This window comes from Dermacentor albipictus, unplaced genomic scaffold (assembly GCF_038994185.2).
Source record: "Dermacentor albipictus isolate Rhodes 1998 colony unplaced genomic scaffold, USDA_Dalb.pri_finalv2 scaffold_14, whole genome shotgun sequence".
NCBI lineage: Eukaryota > Metazoa > Arthropoda > Arachnida > Ixodida > Ixodidae > Dermacentor > Dermacentor albipictus.
In genome coordinates this window covers 7,550,261-7,568,914 of record NW_027225568.1, presented here as the reverse complement: position 1 = coordinate 7,568,914, position 18,654 = coordinate 7,550,261, and the positions used below count along the sequence as shown (strand labels likewise).

The following is an 18,654-nucleotide window of genomic DNA, read 5'->3' as shown; positions in this document are numbered from 1 at the left end:
CACAAAGAGGGGGTGGAGGAGTATTACTTAAGTGTCCACCTGGTAGACATGTCCATTTTCTCCGCTGCTGAAGTGCCGATTGGCTGGGGGCGCTCGTTTCTTCCTGATGCTCACCCCAGCACAGCCACTCAGAACTTCAGCAGCTCCCCCGCTGCTCCAGAATGATGCGGAAATGGGTGGTGGTGTTCACGAGGCTTGCAATGTGGGCTTGTTGGTAATGCATCTTCAAGTGGTGTACGGTAGCGCGATTAAAAGACGGGACAAAAGAAGACACACAGGGACACACACAGCGCTAACTTCCAACAATATTTATTATCGAAAACCTGGTCGTGCTTATACATTCAGTGAACATGAGTCACAGCCACGTGAAGAGTTAAACAATCAAAGCGAACCATTTTTGTAAGTGATACCTTAAGCCATGCGCAAAATTTTCGGTTCTTTTTGAGAGAGAGCCAATGACGATTTGCTGACGCATGAATCACCTAGGGCATCAATCTGCTCGGCTTCTATTATAAGTCTAGTGAGTTCGCACCTATTTCTGCCAGTAATGGCTGTTGACTCGAAGAGAGAGGAGCCCTTATGTTGCTTACAATGAAGGGAGAGAAACCCATCTGATGCAACTTTGTCGACCTTATAGGGATGAAACAGGTTACATGAAGCAGGTCACATGAAGCAGGTAATCCCAATCATGTTCTGGCATCACTTGTAGAGGGAATACTTAGGCAAGTGCAGCAATATGGGACTTCTGAACGTGCGGGAGGAAATAGTAACCGCGAGAAAAAAAGACCAACAGTGATACCTTATATGCACCGGTTGTCGCATAACCTAAAGAAAATTGCCCGCCGAGGTAACACGGATGTGGTTTTTTCTGCACCTGACAAAGTAATTAGGTTGTGCGGCAAATAAAATAAATACCAGAAAAGAAAGTGCTCCTAGCTGCCAAGTTAAACACAAGAAGAAGTTTGGAGATTGTAAGACACCAATTATATATCCTATGCCCTTATCGTATTGGAAGTATTACGTCGGACAGTCGGGCAGATGCATTAATGATAGACTGCGCGAACACAAAAATAAATTCGACAAAGTTGTATCAGATGGCTTTCCCTCCCTTCATTGTAAGCAACATAAGGGCTCCCTTCTCTTCGAATGAACAATCATTACCGGTAGAAATAAGTGCGAACTCACTAGACTTATAATAGAAGCGGAGCAGATTGATGCCCTAGGGGATTCAGGTGTCAGCAAATCGTCATTGAATTTTTCCTGAAAAAGTACTGAAATTTTTTGCGCGTGGCCTAACATATCACTTACAGAAATGGTTCGCTCTGATATTTTAACTGTTCCCGTGGCTGTGACTCATGTTGGCTGAGTGTGTAAGTACGACCTGATTTTCGATAATAAATATTTTTGGAAGTTAGTGGTGCTGTGTGTGCCCCTGTGTATCTTCTTTTGTCCCGTTTTTTAATAGCGCTACCGTACACACCTTGAAGGTGGTGTTCAGCCCAACCACTTCCGTCCTGTTTGTGTGTGTCGTAGATGGAAGAGGCAAATGCACATAATCTTCCAGAGTTCGGGTAAATTTTAAGCGATAGGAGTTTCTTAATATTCCAAGTGCTGCTACCATTACGTTCAGGGTGGTCAGAAATTAATTTGGGATAAGAGAGCCCAATTAAATGAAGCTGCTTCTTCGAAAATTATCCAAAAGATCTCAAAAACGTTTGGAAATCGTTTAAACAGTTGCTTTTGCTTGCAAATATATTTTTGCAAATAATTGCTAGTAACGATAAATCTCATTCATTAAACGTGACTGCATGTCTTTGGCAGCGGTCTATAGTTTCCTCGAAAATCATGAAAAAGGTAGTAAAAGTTAAAAAAAATATAAAACGACCTAACATTGTTGACATCAAAAACTTAAGCACCACACTTGTGAGCACTGTACTTCCAATATCACAATACGACGGCATTTATGAATCTAAACCAATGTACCAGCTCGCCGCACAAATAAAAAAAAAGAACGAATTTGTCATATTTTGCAAGGAAGAGCCGTGAAAGTCAGAAAGCGCCCAAAAAATGCAAAAGCTATTTGGCGAAAATGAGAAGCCTGAATCCAGCGGTTAAATTTGGTGCGAGTGCTCCTCAGTGTCTGTCCTTCTCACCCGACTGCTTGCCCGCTTCCTTGCAATACTGTAGCGTAACAGGAGCGGCATTAGGTCGCTTTCTTGTTTTTTGCATTCGTGCATATATTGTTCTGTTTCAGCAGTCCTTGATTTTCCATTCCTCGTGCAGGAAGCTAGAAGGCACTTAGGCTGTTTGTGTGCGCACGAATAAACAGTCCCGTATGCCTAACTGTCTTCCTGTACTGCTGCTGACGCAGGCGCACCGCGTGGCTGCAGTGGTCGTTCGGCACCCTGTCCGTCGGGTGCTGTGCCTTCTCTGCATGGCAGATGAGCAGCGGCCGCTACGTTCCCGTCATTCCACTCATCGTGTCCGACATATCGTGAGTGCGCTGCCTTGAACTGAACTCCCTACGTTGGCACTGAACGTGTTTAACTGTGCGTCGCCGTCGTTGAGAAACGACCGGGCGGTTGCGACGTAAAGTCTAACAATGTCACCGTTGGCGTTCGATTGCTTTCGGTAATGAAACAGGTTGCAAGCAGTTGCCTATGGCGTCGTTGCTGGTTGAGATGGAACGTTTTGAGGCGAGCACAAGAGTGCTCAATGATGTCGTCCTGCTGGGTATTCCTTCGCGCACAGTAAAATCTGATTGTTGTAATTGGCTGGAGAATGCTTGGTACCCGTACATGTCATGATAGCCAGCAAAATGCGATTTCGCGCAACTTGAAGACGCATGCTCCGTTCATTGTTGCTTAAGGTGTAGTATACTGTGCCGCAACATTATTCTCATGTAAAGAAAATTGGCGATATTTATTCTTCACTTGAGGTGAAAATAGGAGCTTGAAATCTTAGATTTATGTCCATCACTTTTGTAGTCTGGAGAATGTTTCTTCTAGGGCTTTTCTAAATTTCAGTTGACATAACGACATGGGCCTCCTTTTGGGATAGTCAATGCTGCTGTCCTTGCACTAACGTCACGCAACTAAAAAAGCAAGCTTGCGGAGAGTCCATTTTGCCCCTCTTCGAAAGAGTGAACATCATTAGCTGTCAACGCATTCACAAGACAGTGCTCGTAATACAAGCAAATATATTCTTAATCTGGTATTTCAACTAAGGGACCAAGAAAAAATGAAATAAGGAGGGGATATTCTACCCGGAAAACTTGTTACCCTATATTCACCATGCCGCCTGATTTCAAGTCCAGCTAGTCCTCATAAGAGACATGTTATACTAGCGAAAGTGTCGAGACAATGAAAAAGAATATGATGTGCGACGGAGCTTTGTGAATTACGCCCCTGAGCATGTATTCACCAAAAATGTTTTTATACTAGAACGGTTTGCAAGACCACGTTGCAGCAGTGATGTTGGGGATAATGTTAGTGTGTTGTAACATTCTATCAATGTTACAAGACCATTCGTCCACTCTATTCGCACTGTTTCTCCACTGAGTAGACGGGTTCTGTGGCATTTTTATACTGCACGCCATGAGCTCCTCCTTCGCCTTGTAAACATTGACCTTATCTTGTTTTTGTTTGTTGTTCACAACAGAACGCTGGCAGACACATTCAACGAGGTGTACATGTTGCCCACGTTCCACGGTGCCACCTTCTTCCTCGGCTGCAGCACGCTCATCTTCATCGAGAGCAAGAGAGACATCAAGATGTCAGCGGTAAGGGTCGGGCTTTACAATGCTAGCGTCACTGTTTGTAAAGCCAACAAATGCAGCTACTTGAGCCAGTGTTCTTGTGCCTTCATTTAGGCGGCAGATGATGCGCTCGCTAATATTTGTGCAACGCAATCATCGTAAGTTGCCTTAATGAGCCCCTCACCAGGTCCGGCCATATTGAGCTAAGTAGTGCCGAGCATGCAAAGTGTGCCAGCGATCGTGTTTGTAAAGAATTAAAATAAATTATGGGTTTTACGTGCCAAACCACGTTCTGATTATGAGGCACGCCGTAGTAGAGTACTCCGGAAATTTCGACTACATGGGGTTCGTTAACGTGCACCTTTATCTAAGCACACAGGTGTTTTGGCATTTCGCCCCCCCCCCCTCGAAATGCAACCGCCATGGCCAGCATTCGATCCCGCGACCTCGTGCTCAGCATCCCAACACCATAACCACTGAGACACCTAGGCGGGTTTTACAAAGAGGAGAGAGAGATTTATTTACCGAAAGGCCGAGAGGTCGGCCTGAGCTATAACTTGCTCTGGCCTGCTACTTTACACTGGGGAAAAGGGACGGGGAGGGAAAGGGCTGATGAATGATAATGGTATAAGGAAGAGATGCGTATATACAAATTCACAAAGTTGTGGCATCTCTAAAGCCGTGCGTCCAGCCCAGTGGCTTGGAGAAAAGCTATAGTGCACTTGTTACCAGGACTGCGCTGTTTGCATTAGGCCAAGGACCTAAAAGGAACCCGTCTGATAGCGGGCTCTTATGGATCGTCGCAATGCAAGAGACAAGTTGCTGTCGTTCTTGGGAGTACGTGGGACACACGCAAAATATATGTACAACTAGGGTGGTTGCTTGGGCTAGTTGGTAATTCATGATCAAAAATAACGTACAGCGCAAAGGACAAGGACAGCGATAGACGACATACACAGCGCTGACTTCCAACAAGATTTTATTGCGTTGCCACATCGTGTATATATATACAGGAAGAGGCATGCGCAGAAAATGTACGACATTCACAGGGGGTGTCCTAACAGCAAGTCATTGAACTAAGCACATGGTCACCTGAAAAAAGTTAAGCATTACGATTACTATCTGTTTTGAAACGCGACTTCACCAGGGGTCTGCGCGATTGAGGGCGCACTAACGCACATACTGCCAAGTTTTCTGATGAAATCAGCTTCCACAATTTCCCTGGTGAGCTGTGAGCAGTGTCTCGCTAAAACTTGCGTATCTTCAAAGAATGGCACACAGCCGTAGTCGCGGCAATGAATGCCCAAGTGGCCTTGTACAGTGCTGCGGACGTTGTTACAATGCTCTCTTAGTCGATCGTTTAAGCACCTGCCCGTCTGCCCTACATGTTTACTGCCGCAAGATAGGGGAATTTGGTAGACTACATTAGTTGTGCATGTCACAAACCGTTTTCTGTGCCCGACAGAACAACAACTCTGATGCGATTTTGGCGCGTTTACACGCTTACAGAGCTTTGCCAATTTTTCCGGGGCTGAGAAAACGACTGTGATCCCTGCACGCTGCCCAATTTTCTTCAGCCTATGGGATACATCATGCACATATGGCAGCACTGCAAACCTGCGTCTTTCAGCCCGCTAGTTCCCTGATTGAGCGGGATCGTCACGTTTTGTGCGCCTCAGAAGCTGTTCCGCTAACGCTGAAATTAAGGCCAAACGGTAACCAGCCCGAGATGCAGGGATCACAGTGCAGGGATCACAGTCGTTTTCTCAGCCCCTGTGTATGTCGTATATCGCTGTCCTTGTCCTTTGCGCTGTACGTTATTTTTGTATATGTACAAGTTTTTCTGGCACCTCACAGTATTCACAGTTTGGGCTAGTATCACTGGCACCTATCGTATGTCTATAACGGCTGGTGAATGCGGCACCAAGGCAAATCCGGTTCACCATGCTCGTGTGGCTTCGTTTGACTTGTGAGGCGTACGAAATTTCATTTCTTGGTCCCATTTGTTTAATCGCTTGTGTCGTTTATCTGGTTGGGTGCAGTGTTCCAACGTACGGTTGCGTATTACGCGACGAAGTAGGACGTTTGTGTCTGTTTGTGAGAACGGAATGCGTACTTCACAACCATTATCTAAAGCAGTTTTCGCTTCAGCGTCTGCCTGTTCGTTCCCGATCACGCCACAGTGTGACGGTATCCACTGAAAGGTGACATTGTGGCCCTTTCTAGTTGCGTGTTCGAGGCGCTCTGTAGTTCCTATGGCCATGGAATAATACGGGCCCCGTCTGAAAACACAGTCAATCGTTTGAAGAGCTGGCTTGCAATCGCAGAATATCGTCCATGCGTGAGGAGGCTCCTCAGAGAGAAAGCGAAGTGCCTGCCGGATAAAAACAAGTTCTGCGGCAGTTGATGTTGAGCTATGGTCTAGTTTAAACCGCCGAGCGATGATCATATGTGGAATGACGAAGGCTGCAGTGGAGGCATATGGTGTGACAGAGCCATCGGTATACACGTGTACAGTATCTCCGTACATTGCAGAAATTCGCGACAAGGTGAGTTGCCTGAGGCCAATAAATGCAACGGATGACGTTTTAGTAATTCTAGGGATCTACAATGTAACGACAGGTTTAGACAGAACGGGGGTATTTTCGGAATACAGGCAGGAGAAAATCGTGACGGCAGAACACTCTGATGGCAGAACACTCTGATGGCGCGATATAGTCTTTGAAAAGCTAGAACATGGGTGGCTGGCAGGGAGCGATGACAGAGGATGGTGCCTGTGTCGGGTCAACACGCGAAGGTACATTCGAAGAGGCTCGCAGAGCAAGTATACCCCAACAGGACAAGCACGAGCTTCTACTATTGTTCCATTGGTTGACGTGCATTGTAAGAGGCCCAAACACGTGCGCTATGTTTGAGCTTGAATGCTCTCCAATGCGCGCACACTGCTAAGTCCAATGCTTGAGAGCGCCGGCATGCTGTACCGTACATTCCCTACGATTAGTGCTTGGGACAATTGGAGTAATGACGACTCCGAGGGGCCCCATCTCGTTCCTGCAACGACGCGAAGGACGTGAACAAAACTCTTTAGCTTTGACTTCAGTGCGGCGACGTGTCTTGACGAAGATAATCCCCGGTCTATGACTAAGCCAATTAAGGAATCTATGGTGTGTAACCGTAGGTATCGCGACTCCGTTAACGGTTATCTTATACCTGGTCATTTGTTTTCGCGTGAATGTAATCACGGAACATTTTTCTGTTGAGAGTTGGAGGCCTTGGCACCGCAGAAACTTAGTTTTGATTTTCACTACACGTTGAAGCATAGCACGCATTTGAGGACGGGTGGCTCCAGATGTCCATATGCATATGTCGACCGCATATGTGCTAATCTTCACCGTGCTAGGAAGTTCAGATGCAAGGCCAGTCAACGCAACATTAAAAAGAGTTGGAATGAGAACTCCCCCTTGTGGAACACCTCGATGTATATGGTAGTGTCCGGTGTCGCCATCACTTGTCGACATATACACCGTGCGGCCACTGAGGCCGCTAACAATCCATGTATATAGCCGGCCACCGACGTCTAAATCTTCCAGTGCATCAAGGATTGCATAATGGAGTACATTGTCGTATGCACCCTTAATATCCAAAAAACAGCTCTAACTAACCGACGGCGACTTCTTTCCCTCTCAACAGTGGATACCAAGTCGATAACACCGTCAATGCAAGAGCGACCTCTTCGAAATCCGTACATAAAATCAGGAAAGCAAATATTTCTCGCTAGAAACCATTCCAGCCTTGACAAGACCATTCTTTCCATTACTTTACCGACGCAACTGGCTAAGGCGATCAGTCTGTAAGAGGAAAGCTCGTTAGGGCACTTCCCCGGTTTAAGCAGCGCTACAACGCAACTTCATTTCCAACTATCTGGAACATTTGCTGCCTCCCACGTCGTATTATAATAAGATAGAAGAAGACGTCGTGATTCTGTGTCAATATGGCGGATTGCAGCGTACGTGATTCCGTATGGTCCTGGTACCGATGAACGTCGAGAAACCGATATCGCAGCGTCAAGCTCTTGCATCGTAAACGGTACTTCGAGTCGCTCATCAGGTGACGGGGGCGCGATGGTGACAAGGGATTAAGTCACTGGATTAGATGCGCTCACAATGAGGTTACAGTAGTCCTCTACTACCTCCAATTCGCTCCGGCGTTGATGTAGAGCCGCCGCACGGAACGGGTGTCTTTGTTGTGGAGTTGCCCGGAGAGTTCGTATGACCCGCCAGATCTTAGACAGAGGCTGTCTTGGATCTAGGGATCCACAGAATGTCCTCCAACGCTGTCTGTCAAGCTTCTCCAGATGTCGAAGAACATGTCGTTGAGCTCGGCGACTGCTCGAAGGATCTAACGGTGACTTTGTTCTTCTGTATCGCCGTTCCGCGCGGAGACGAATTGTACGAAGGGCCTCATATTGTATGTTGACCGATGATCTGTGCCTCGGTATGCTGACTTCTCTGGTTTTGTCCCGCAGGGTAGAGGCAATAATGTCCTCTATTTCGGATGGAGATGTCATATTCTGTCAGGTGGTGTCGACAGAGGTCTTAAATAAAATCCAGTCTGTTTGTCGAATGCAACGTGAGGCTGAACGGCGAAACGAGCTAAAGTGAACTTAAGAGGGGAGGTGTTCACTACCATGAGTCTCTAGATTCTTCGACCAGCATGCTGAAGACAGAAGGCTCCTTGATACAAACGTTAGGTCAAGACAAATGCTGTAAGACGTGCCACGAATAAATGTAGGAGACCCGTCATTGAGCACATTTAGTCCCTGAATACAATGAAGTCAAATATTTGCCACGAGGATTCATCGAAGTGCTATCCCACTGGGGATGCTGCGCGTTAAAGTCACCAATCGCAATATGAGGACCTTGCGATGCTTGCAGCAGAGACATCAGGTGCGAGCAATCGATCCTCGCTCTTGGGTGGATGCATCCTCCAATCTCTGTAACCGTGTGACATCTGTGTTTTGTGGTAAGGCATACGTAATCTTAGTAGTATGCGATGGGACATCATGTCTGAAATACACCAGACCGTGACGTATACAAACTAACACTTTGCTTGAGGTTTGGTCGTTACGAGATCACATCTGGACATATCAATAATTACGGAAAGAAGAATCCATATGAGGTTCACAGCTAACAATACTGCAAATTGGTACTTAAATATCCGCTGTCGAAAATCAGACAAACGACCCCGTAGACCTCGAGCATTCAGTTGCATAACAAGCGATTGACGCATCCGTTCTTCAAACATCAGTGCCATACTTGCTTAGCGAAGAACCACTAGGAGTGGTTCCAACACTTCAAGTAGCTGCACGGCGGCCTTGGCAGCCGGGGTATTTAGGCCGGAAAGAATCCTGCGCATGGAGCCGATCAAAATTTTCAACATTCTCGTGACGTCAATGTCATCCATCTTTTCATTTTCTTCAGTGCGTGTAGGAGCGGTGCATAAGGGCGTTCCTGCAGGCCTTGATGGTAACGAGGGCCACTGAGTCTCCGATGTTTTTTGGGCCGATGATGAGTCGCCTTGTACTTTCGCAACATACAAAGGCTTTGAGACATGTGCTTTTTCATTCCTGAGACGAGGAGGGGGTGGATGCTGCACTTGAGCTGTCGTTCCTTCTACGCGAGGAGGACTGCGGTCCCGTTGATCTCGGTGTCGTGAACGGCGTCTGCGGTGGCGGATAGCCCTTGCCGCTTCCCTGTGCGTGGAATGATGTCTACCCACCTTCTTCAGAATACCCTGTTCCATCCTGATCTTTGGGCACTCTTTTGACGTTGCGTCGTGGGCACCAGAACAATTTGGACACTTCGTAGCAACGTTGAAATTGCTGTCTCTGTGAAATCCACCACATCGTTTGCATGTTACTGCACCCTTTGCAAACTGCACTAGCATGCCCAAGTTTCATACACTTGTGACATTGTAAAAGCCTCGGCATGAAAGACGTACCGGATGCCTCACATATCCGACCTTGACGTGTGTCCAAAACGGTCGTCCAAAATGGTCAAAGCTGAGCACAGGAGCCGACGACGATAGTAGTTTCGCCAGGTCAGTGTCTGTAATATCAATGTCCGCGCTGTAGATCGTCGCTTCCTGTCGTCGCCTCCTTGCCGTATGTGGGGAATGCGCGAACAGGGATGCTTCCCAACTGAGTGACGTTTTTCAGTGTCTCCAGTATTGTCGGTGTATTGACTTGCACCGAGAGGATGTTCTTTCGAGCGTTTATACGTATTTCTTATATTTGACCATGGGTAGTTCGTTCGAAATATTCAGACAGGCTCTGCCAGCTGTTCAGTGAGTTGAGGTTGTCTGTTGTTGTTGGTACGTATAGAATAGTGTATGACTGCTTGCCACTTGCCTTTTTCGTCGCCTGGCGATGGGTCGGGGATGTTCTTCGTATCTTTCTCTTCAGACATCGGCTTCACACCAAGGTAAAATCGCTGTCCGATCCCATATCATCAGTAGAGGAGCCATCAGATGACTCAATCAGGACCATGCTGGGGTCGAAGCGGTCACTCACGTCACCGGCATAACGAACTGGCCGTTCAGGACCCAATTGCTGGGCGCGGTTGGGGTCCCCCATTTCAGAGTACGACGTCCCCCAGTTTCTTTGTCACTGATTGCCGAGACCACAGAAAATAAAATAGAAAATGCAGTGTGCTCGAAATTAAAGCCGCTCGCTACGATCACTTCTTCTTCCTCCCCCCTTTACAAAGAATGACATCGCTACGCACCGTGAAGGGTCTGAAATTTCAATCCGAACGCTGTTTCTCCTTCTCGTGGCCGCTGCTATCAAAGCCAGACGGCGAGGTACTCGCGTCCCTGCGCCTTCGTTCTCGGGTCCGCAGTGTGGCGTTGATCGTGGTGACACGTGACTTCGAGAATTATATTCAAGGCACCATCTGTTATTTGCGTGTTCTGTTGCTTGAATTGACGAATTGAAGTTTAGAGAAATAATAAGACACACAAACGGAATGTCTGTATGTGTTTGTTTTACTTCGCACCGAAGGAAGAGAGATGTACTTCCGCTTCGTCTGCTTGTTCGCACGGTCGTGCAGTCAAGAGCGCAGGTATCGAAACTATGCCATTTTCTACCGTGTTGCAGCACGTGATCATGCTCTGCTATCCGCTTGTTCTGCCTCATTATTTGTGTAGCACTGAATTACACCTCCAGTCATGTGTCCTTCGCCACAGGGCCAACATCGTGCGCTGCGTGAAACCAGACAATCACGGATGGATGGATGGATGTTATGAGCGTCCCCTTTGGAACGGGCCGGTGGCTTGCGCCACCAAGCTCTTGCTACTATGCTGCCTAATATCCTACCTAGGTTAACCCATGAGAGAAAAAAAAACACACTATGAACTACCAGGTCCAAATTTTCTGATACCCTATTGCGAACTGTGCTTTTGCACGTCTCCGTCCTCTGTCGTTTCCCCACTTTTCCTCCACCAATCCTCCAATCGCCTCTTACTGATGTCTATTGCGGACCTGTTTGCTTTACCACTGCTCCCGCTGAACCCAAGGGCTTCAAGGAGGCCAGTGGTGCCTAAATCGACCGCTGCATAGATGTCTTCACATTCTAATAAAATATGCTCCGTCGTTTCCCTAGCTTTACCGCAGCAAGCACATGCTTCTTCTTCCTTCTTATATCTCGCTTTATACGTGCGTGTTCTAAGGCATCCCGATCTCGCTTCGAAAAGTAATGAGCTTCCCTTTGAGTTATCATAAATGGTTTCTTTCCTAATTTCATTTTTTCCCCTTAAGTAGTTACTCATGGCAGGTTTCTTTTCCATTGCCGCCACCCATGAGATTAATTCAGCCTCTCTGACTTTCTGCTTGACCTTCTTTGTTGCTGTGTTGCCCACCCCACAGGCCGCATACTTGCTGGTAAGCTTCCTAGTTCTTTTCCTCCACTGTGAATCAATGTTTTGCCTGTACAGATACCTGAACACTCTCCCAGCCCATTTACTTTCCTCCATATTCCTCAGCCGTTCTTCATACTCAATTTTACTGCGAGCTTCCCTCACTTCAAAACTAGTCCAGCCCATATCCCCTTGCACAGCTTCATTTGTAGTCTTCCCGTGAGCGCCCAATGCGAGGCGACCCACTGACCTTTGGTTCCCGTCGAGTCCTGATTGTACCCCTGATTTAAAGCAAACAACCGCATTTGCAAAAGTAAGTCCTGGAACCATTACCCCTTTCCACATACCTCGGAGGACCTCGTACCTATTGTATCCCCATAGCGCTCTGTGCTTCATTATGGCTGCATTTCTCTTCCCCTTGACTGTTATGGTTTTTTCCTGTGTTTCCATATATCCGTTGCCTTCGTTTATCCATATACAAAGGTATTTATATTCTGTTACCCGAGGTATTTCTTGGCCCTGTATCTCCACTGTCTGTTCACTGTTTTCATTGAATAAAATAACACCTGATTTTCTAACACTAAATTTCAAACCTAAATTGTTGCCTTCCTGTCCACAGATATTAGCCAGACGTTGTAAATCACTTTGCTTGTTTGCGAGCAACACAATGTCGTCCGCATAAAATAAACCTGGGAGTTGCTGCTCTATTACTGTACCTGCCTGTTTGTATGAGAGATTAAACCCGATATTACTTCCTTCTAGCGCCCTCTCCATCCTCACCATGTACATCATAAACAGCAGCGGGGATAAAGGGCACCCCTGCCTCAGTCCCTTGTTGATATGAACTTTCTCCGCGCTCCTCATCCCTTCCCATTCAACGCAAACAGTATTTTCTAGGTAAATCTCTCTCAAAAGCTGTATACAATCGTTACCTAAGCCTTCCCCTTCCAGAATATCCCACAAAATGCTGCGGTCTACGTTGTCGTATGCTCCTGTAATGTCCAAAAAGGCCACATACGACGGTCTGCTTTCTGCTTTTGATATTTCAATACACTGAGTAAGAACAAACAAGTTATCATCCAAACGCCTACCTATTCTAAAGCCATTCTGAAGCTCTCCCAAAATGTCATTATTTTCTGCCCATGCTTGAAGCTTTAATTTGATTGCCTGCATTGCTAGCCTGTATATTACCGATGTAATGGTCAACGGTCTATACGAGTGAATTCTGTCTTTCTCCCCCTTACCTTTATAAATTAAATTCATTCTACTTTGTCGCCAACTGTCTGGTATTCGTCTATCTTTTAAAGTTTTTTCAACTGCTTTCACGAGAGCTTCCTTACTTTTTGGTCCCAGTTCATTTATCAGCCTAACGGGAACCTCGTCTAGCCCTGTGGCTGTGCGCTTAGGAATTTTCTCTTCCGCTTTCTTCCAGTTTAAATTTGTAAGCACTAGCTCCTTTCCCCCTTGGGTCTCTTTCATGCTCTTTTTTTCTTCAAATACAACCTCGTCCTTGCCTTGGAAAGATTCGGCTGTTACTTTTTGGATGTAATTTATTGCTGCTTCTCCTTCCAGTCTGTTTTCATCTTCGTCTAGGATATGTTGTTGTATTGTTGTTGATTTCCTGCCTAATAATTTTATGTGATTCCAAAATATTCTAGGTGCGGCCTTCTTTTTCTCACGTATTTCTGACAACCAACTTTCACTTTCACCTTTTAATTTTGCTTGCACCAGTATTTGAACCATATACTTTTTCTCCCGGTATATTTCCCATTTACCGGTTACTTCATCCTGTGGCAACTGCGCCTTCTTTGCCTGCCTGTGCTCTCGAGATGCTTTCTGTCTTTCGGCGATCGCTTCTCGTATCTCCTTGTTCCACCAGCTTTTCGGTTTCTTTTTTCCTTTCCAATGAACGTGTTGTTTCTCTTTCCGTATTTCTGTCGTTACTACACTTAGAAGCTCACCATATTCCCACCCCTTACTTGGCGACTTGCCAATTTCTTCCTCCACTCTAGTGACTATATTTGCTATTTGTTCAGCGTTCAAATTTGGGCTGGCCATTTTGCTTTCGCTGCTCTCTTTCCCAACTACATATCCCATTTTCAAAATGATGCGTTTATGGTCACTGCCTATGCTGCTAAACCCTTCCTCATCGATGACCATTTCTCTCAACTTATCATGAATTCCTTCTGTCATCAGACAGTAATCAATGGTCGATTGCCGGTTTCCCACTTCCCACGTGATCTGTCCTTCACACTTAGGCCCTGTATTCATGATCACGAGGTTATGTTGCTCGCAAAGGTCTAGCATTGACTTCCCGTTATTGTCGGTATAGCCATCTAAATCCTGTATGTGGGCATTCATGTCACCTAATAGGACTATCTCAGCACCATTCCCGAAACCCCTAATATCAGCGCCTATGCATTCCACTAACTCTTTATTCTTCTCTGTGCAATTTATTCCGGTCCACAAATACGTAACTCCAAGCCAAGTTTCTTTCCCACTCATTGTACCTGATAACCAAAGATGCTCTTGACATTGTGAATTTACTCTTTTCCATTTGGCTCCCTGATGGATGAGCATTCCGACTCCCCCTCCCTTTCTTTCCGACTTAGTTCTGTTGCACCCTTCCCATACATAATTCTCAATAACTGGCGGCTCTTCTGAGTCTCTAAGGTGCGTTTCTGTAACCGCATACACCCCTATTTGTTCTCTATGTAACTGCTCCTCAATCTCTGCCCACTTTTCCTTTCTTCTGCCGCCCTGCATGTTTATGTAGCCTATTGCATGGCGAGCTCTTGATCTTGCTTTCCTCCTTTTTCTCTTATCGACGGCGATGCTCTTCTGCTGTTCCCCTAGGGGACCTGCTTTATTACTACCTACTCTGACCTCCCGAGCGCCCGCGGGCCCCCTAAAAAAGCAACAGCGCGACCCCCAAGTCGGCAGCCCACTTCTCGTGCTAGCCTGTAATTGAAGTGGATCCCATCTCGTTTAAAACCACCACAACTTCTCACTTCCCTGTTTACTTCGACAACCTCGAAGCCTTTCTCTCGGCTCATTTTCCATATTGCCTCATTGGCAGTCATTACGGCTCTTTGTACGTGACTGTCACGCACAGGCACCTCCGGCACCGTGCACACCACGATCTGCACCTGAGGGGATAGCTCGCGCAAGTCGTCCACCCCCTTCGCCAAGCGCTGGGCTAGTCCTGGCCCTTTCCTGTTCAGGACGTCATTTAGCCCACCTGCTACTACGACAAGGTTGCGCACGTGGGCATTTTCCGTGAGCTTTTCTTTTGCTCGCTCCATGACAGAACCCAGTGTCTGCCCTGGAAATGTCCCTACCGCCACTCTTTTGTCGCCTTTCACCCTCTCCACAATTGCTTTTGAGCACCCAGCCATGCTTGAGTCGCCAGTGATAATCACCCTTTCACTCTCTGCTACCTCTCCCTGCTTCCCGGCTTCCTGTGGCTGCAGCGTCGCCTCCCGCGGGGCGTGTTGCGCTGCTTCGCTATAACTACGCCGATTCACCGGCGGCGAGCTGACTACCGCTTGCCCTTCCACCCTGCCCCCGACTTCGCATGTAGGGTCTACCTTACTTTCTGTGCTTTTGCCCCCGGCTTGGTGTCCCGACCCATCATTCTCCGCTGCGCGCGTCTCAAGCGCATCGAGACGCCTATGCAGTTCTGCTCTCCTTTCCTTCTCTTCTCCAAGCTCGGCCACGGTTCTTACTAATTGCGCGGCCTGCACCGCTTCCACCTTGACCAACTCGGCGACTTTCGCCTGCAAAGCTAACCGCCTCTCCCGCTCCTCCTTCAGGTCTGCTTTCAGCTCCTCGAACTTGGCTGTCCAATTTCCTTCCAGTTTTTGGACTGCTTCCCTTCACAACAGCTTGTGCGCAGCGCCCCCCCCCCTCCAAAAGAAAGAAAGAAAGAAAGAAAGAAAGAGAGGAAAAAAAAGGCGGGGTCCGTGACTTATACATCACGCGATCCTCGAGGTCCGGTATAGGAGAACGCTGGGAAGCAATTTTGCTTGTGGAGGTTAAAGGGGGCGAGTGGAGAGACTGTCTCGCCATGCAGTGGAACTCACCTCCTGAAATCACGCGTTCGCGGCACTGAAATATTTCCGTCCCGGCTATTATTGAGCCAATTTGAAAAAAATTTGCGACCGAACGCTCCCTAAAGGACACGGAACAAAATGATAGAAAGTTGGGCAAGTTGGTACGGTAACATGGTCTTGAATTGTAGCGCGAAGTGACACACAGACTTGGAGAAGACAGGACGAGCGCTAACTCTCAACCAATATAAATAGAAAGACACGTAACAACTTTCAGCGGATAACTAAATTTTGCCATGGGGTCTGGTGAGGGCTCTTTTAGCAGTAGATCACGAAGGTTGTGGTTAGGCAAACCCCAATGTAACTTTTGAAATTGCGCTCATGACCATATTGCCAGGGATGTCAACTGTCGAGCCTTTTGCAGAACGTCTCATCTATACGGAGCTTTGGTTTTGGTCACCTTAACGAACTGCGTGTGTATTTTGAGGCCATATATGAAACCTCTGGCACGCGCAAGCGCTTTGCAGGTTAAGCAAGCAGTCATGTGGGCGGTGTGCTTGACCTGCGGCGCGGTGTGCATCCTGTCGCGCCACCACTGGAACGGCGGCTTCACCTCTACGGGGGACTGGATCGACGTGGTCTTCTCCTTCGTCGACCGCCTTCTCTGGTCAAGCTTCCTGGCATGCCTGGTGTTTGCATGCGCCAACCGGAAAGCAGGTACACTGCTCAGGCATCAATGTAATAGTGCCTAAATCACCCGATCCCACTGGCCTGTACTTGGCTGTAGGTTGGGAACGCTACAAAGAGGCTCTGTTCTATAGATTGATTGCAACGATCGCCGATTTATTAGCTACACACAGGCACCGGAGAAGAAAAGGAATGCGGCAGCTGCATTGTGCTGGCAATCTATACATCCCGACAGAAAAGAAGAAGAAAAAGAAAAACAACCACGCAGCGCTGTCGCAGCTACAGATGGCATTGGCTAGTTGAGGAGCTTGTTCACAAAATGTTCTTATGTATTTTTTATTTTCATTTTATTGTACCCTCAATACCGAAGTATTACAGAGGGGAGTGGGTAATAAAACATCCACAAGTAAATAAGGAAGCAGCAAGATATGTTTAGTTATAACAGCAAAATGGATTAGGTTATTGTTCCGGGAGTGATGATGTCTGATAAGGCCGAACGAAATTTTGGGTTGTCCTTGATTGCGACAACTGCGCCGGGAAGGTGGTTCCATTCCTGAGAGGTCCTGGGAATAAATGATTCGTTACAGGTTCTGGTGCGGCACTGAACGATTCGAACCTTATGGCTATGATCAATGCGAGAGGAAATGTAGGTAGGAGGTGATATAAGATTATCGCGTAGGTAGGAATTGTGGAAATTTAGTTTATGAAATAAAGCAAGGCCAACGCACTTACGCCGGGCTGAGAGAGGAGCAAGCCGCAAAGAGTTCACGGCAGTTACGCTTGATGTGCGGCTCTAATTGCTATGAATTAAAACGCGCGGCATTGTTTTGGATTAATAAATTGATTGAATAAGGGTTTCGAGGTGCGGGTCCGAGATGGATAAGGCGTACTCCATTTTAGTCCTAATAGGCGTTTTGTATAGGATTAATTTTAATGATGTAGGAGCAGAAGAAAAATTTCGGGAAAGATAACCTAGCATGCGATTAGTATTGTAAATTAAGTTGTCGATGTGCAGCGACCAGTGAAGTGGCGAGGTTATGTGGACGCCTAGCTATTTATAGGAGGTTACGACCTCTAGGGGAGTATCACTAAGGTAATAGTTCGGCGGAGAAATATTGCTGCGAGTTACACGCATACCTTTAGATTCAGTTACGTTAAGTTGCATTAACCATACGTCACACCAGTTAGAGATAGCGTTTATATCGTCTAGTAAGAATTTGTTATCAGATTTGTCCAAGATTTCACGGACGATAACACAGTCATCTACAAAAAGGTAAATACTAGAACAAACTTCATTGGGTAAATCGTTAATGTAAATAAAAAAAGAAGAGGGCCTATAACTGATCCTTGGGGCGCACCAGAGTCTACAGGATTAGATGGGGACATATGATTGTTTGACTCAACATACTGCGACCGATTAAGGAGAAACTGCTCAAGCCATGCAAACAGGTTAGGATGAAGATTAAGTATTTTTAATTTTAAATAGAAGCAATTTATGAAACACTTTTTCGAAGGCCTTGGCGAAATCAAAGAAAGACAGTCTGCGAATGAACCTTTGTTGAGAATAAGATGAAGGCTGTGAGTAAAAGAAAGAAGTTGAGTTGCACGAGACATATTCTTTCGGAAACCATGTTGTGCTTTTGTGAAAAATGAATTATTGTCTAAGTGCTTTGCTATATGTGAGTACAAAATGTCTTCAAGAAAATTGCAAGGAATACTGGTGAGGGAAATGGGGCGGTAGTTGAGGGGCGAATGTTTGCTACTGGACTTATGAAGTGGGACCACCTTCCCGACCTTCCAATCTGCAGGTAGCTGATGGGTATCTAAGCATTGCTGAGAAATTTTCGAAGGCAGAACAGATCAATAAACAACAATAATTTTCAGAAATTTTTTCTTAATTTTCTAGGGTTGTTGGTAACAGCAAATACTAGCCAATGCTGATGCTGGACATGAGATTACCGAATTCGGCAGGCAAAGGGCACTACTAACTTGTGAATTCGTTCCCAAAACTCACTCGAACTTTTGCAAAGTAGTGAAAGCTAAAATTAATTATATACCATACACGATCTGTACTTGATTAGTGTGGCCGATTGCTTACGAGCATCAGCTTAGCCCCCCCCCCTCAGCTACCACAACACAGCACAGATTTTCTGAGACAGGACCTGCGAGCACAATGAGGCTGAATATAACAGTAATGAGGCCGAATATAGCAATAGCATCCGCAGGAAGAGTGCTACCTAAGTC

At 46.5% G+C, this 18,654-nt stretch overlaps 1 protein-coding gene across 1 annotated transcript in view; it reads left to right on the top strand.

Annotated features, from left to right (window-relative positions):
• Positions 1–18,654, top strand: part of LOC139051800 (nose resistant to fluoxetine protein 6-like) — a 96,682-nt gene that overhangs the window by 60,183 nt on the left and 17,845 nt on the right. The window contains exons 11-13 of the mRNA XM_070528790.1: positions 2,372–2,494; positions 3,661–3,781; positions 16,251–16,440. Coding sequence (XP_070384891.1) covers positions 2,372–2,494; positions 3,661–3,781; positions 16,251–16,440 — 434 coding nt within the window. The remainder of the gene's footprint in view (positions 1–2,371; positions 2,495–3,660; positions 3,782–16,250; positions 16,441–18,654) is intronic.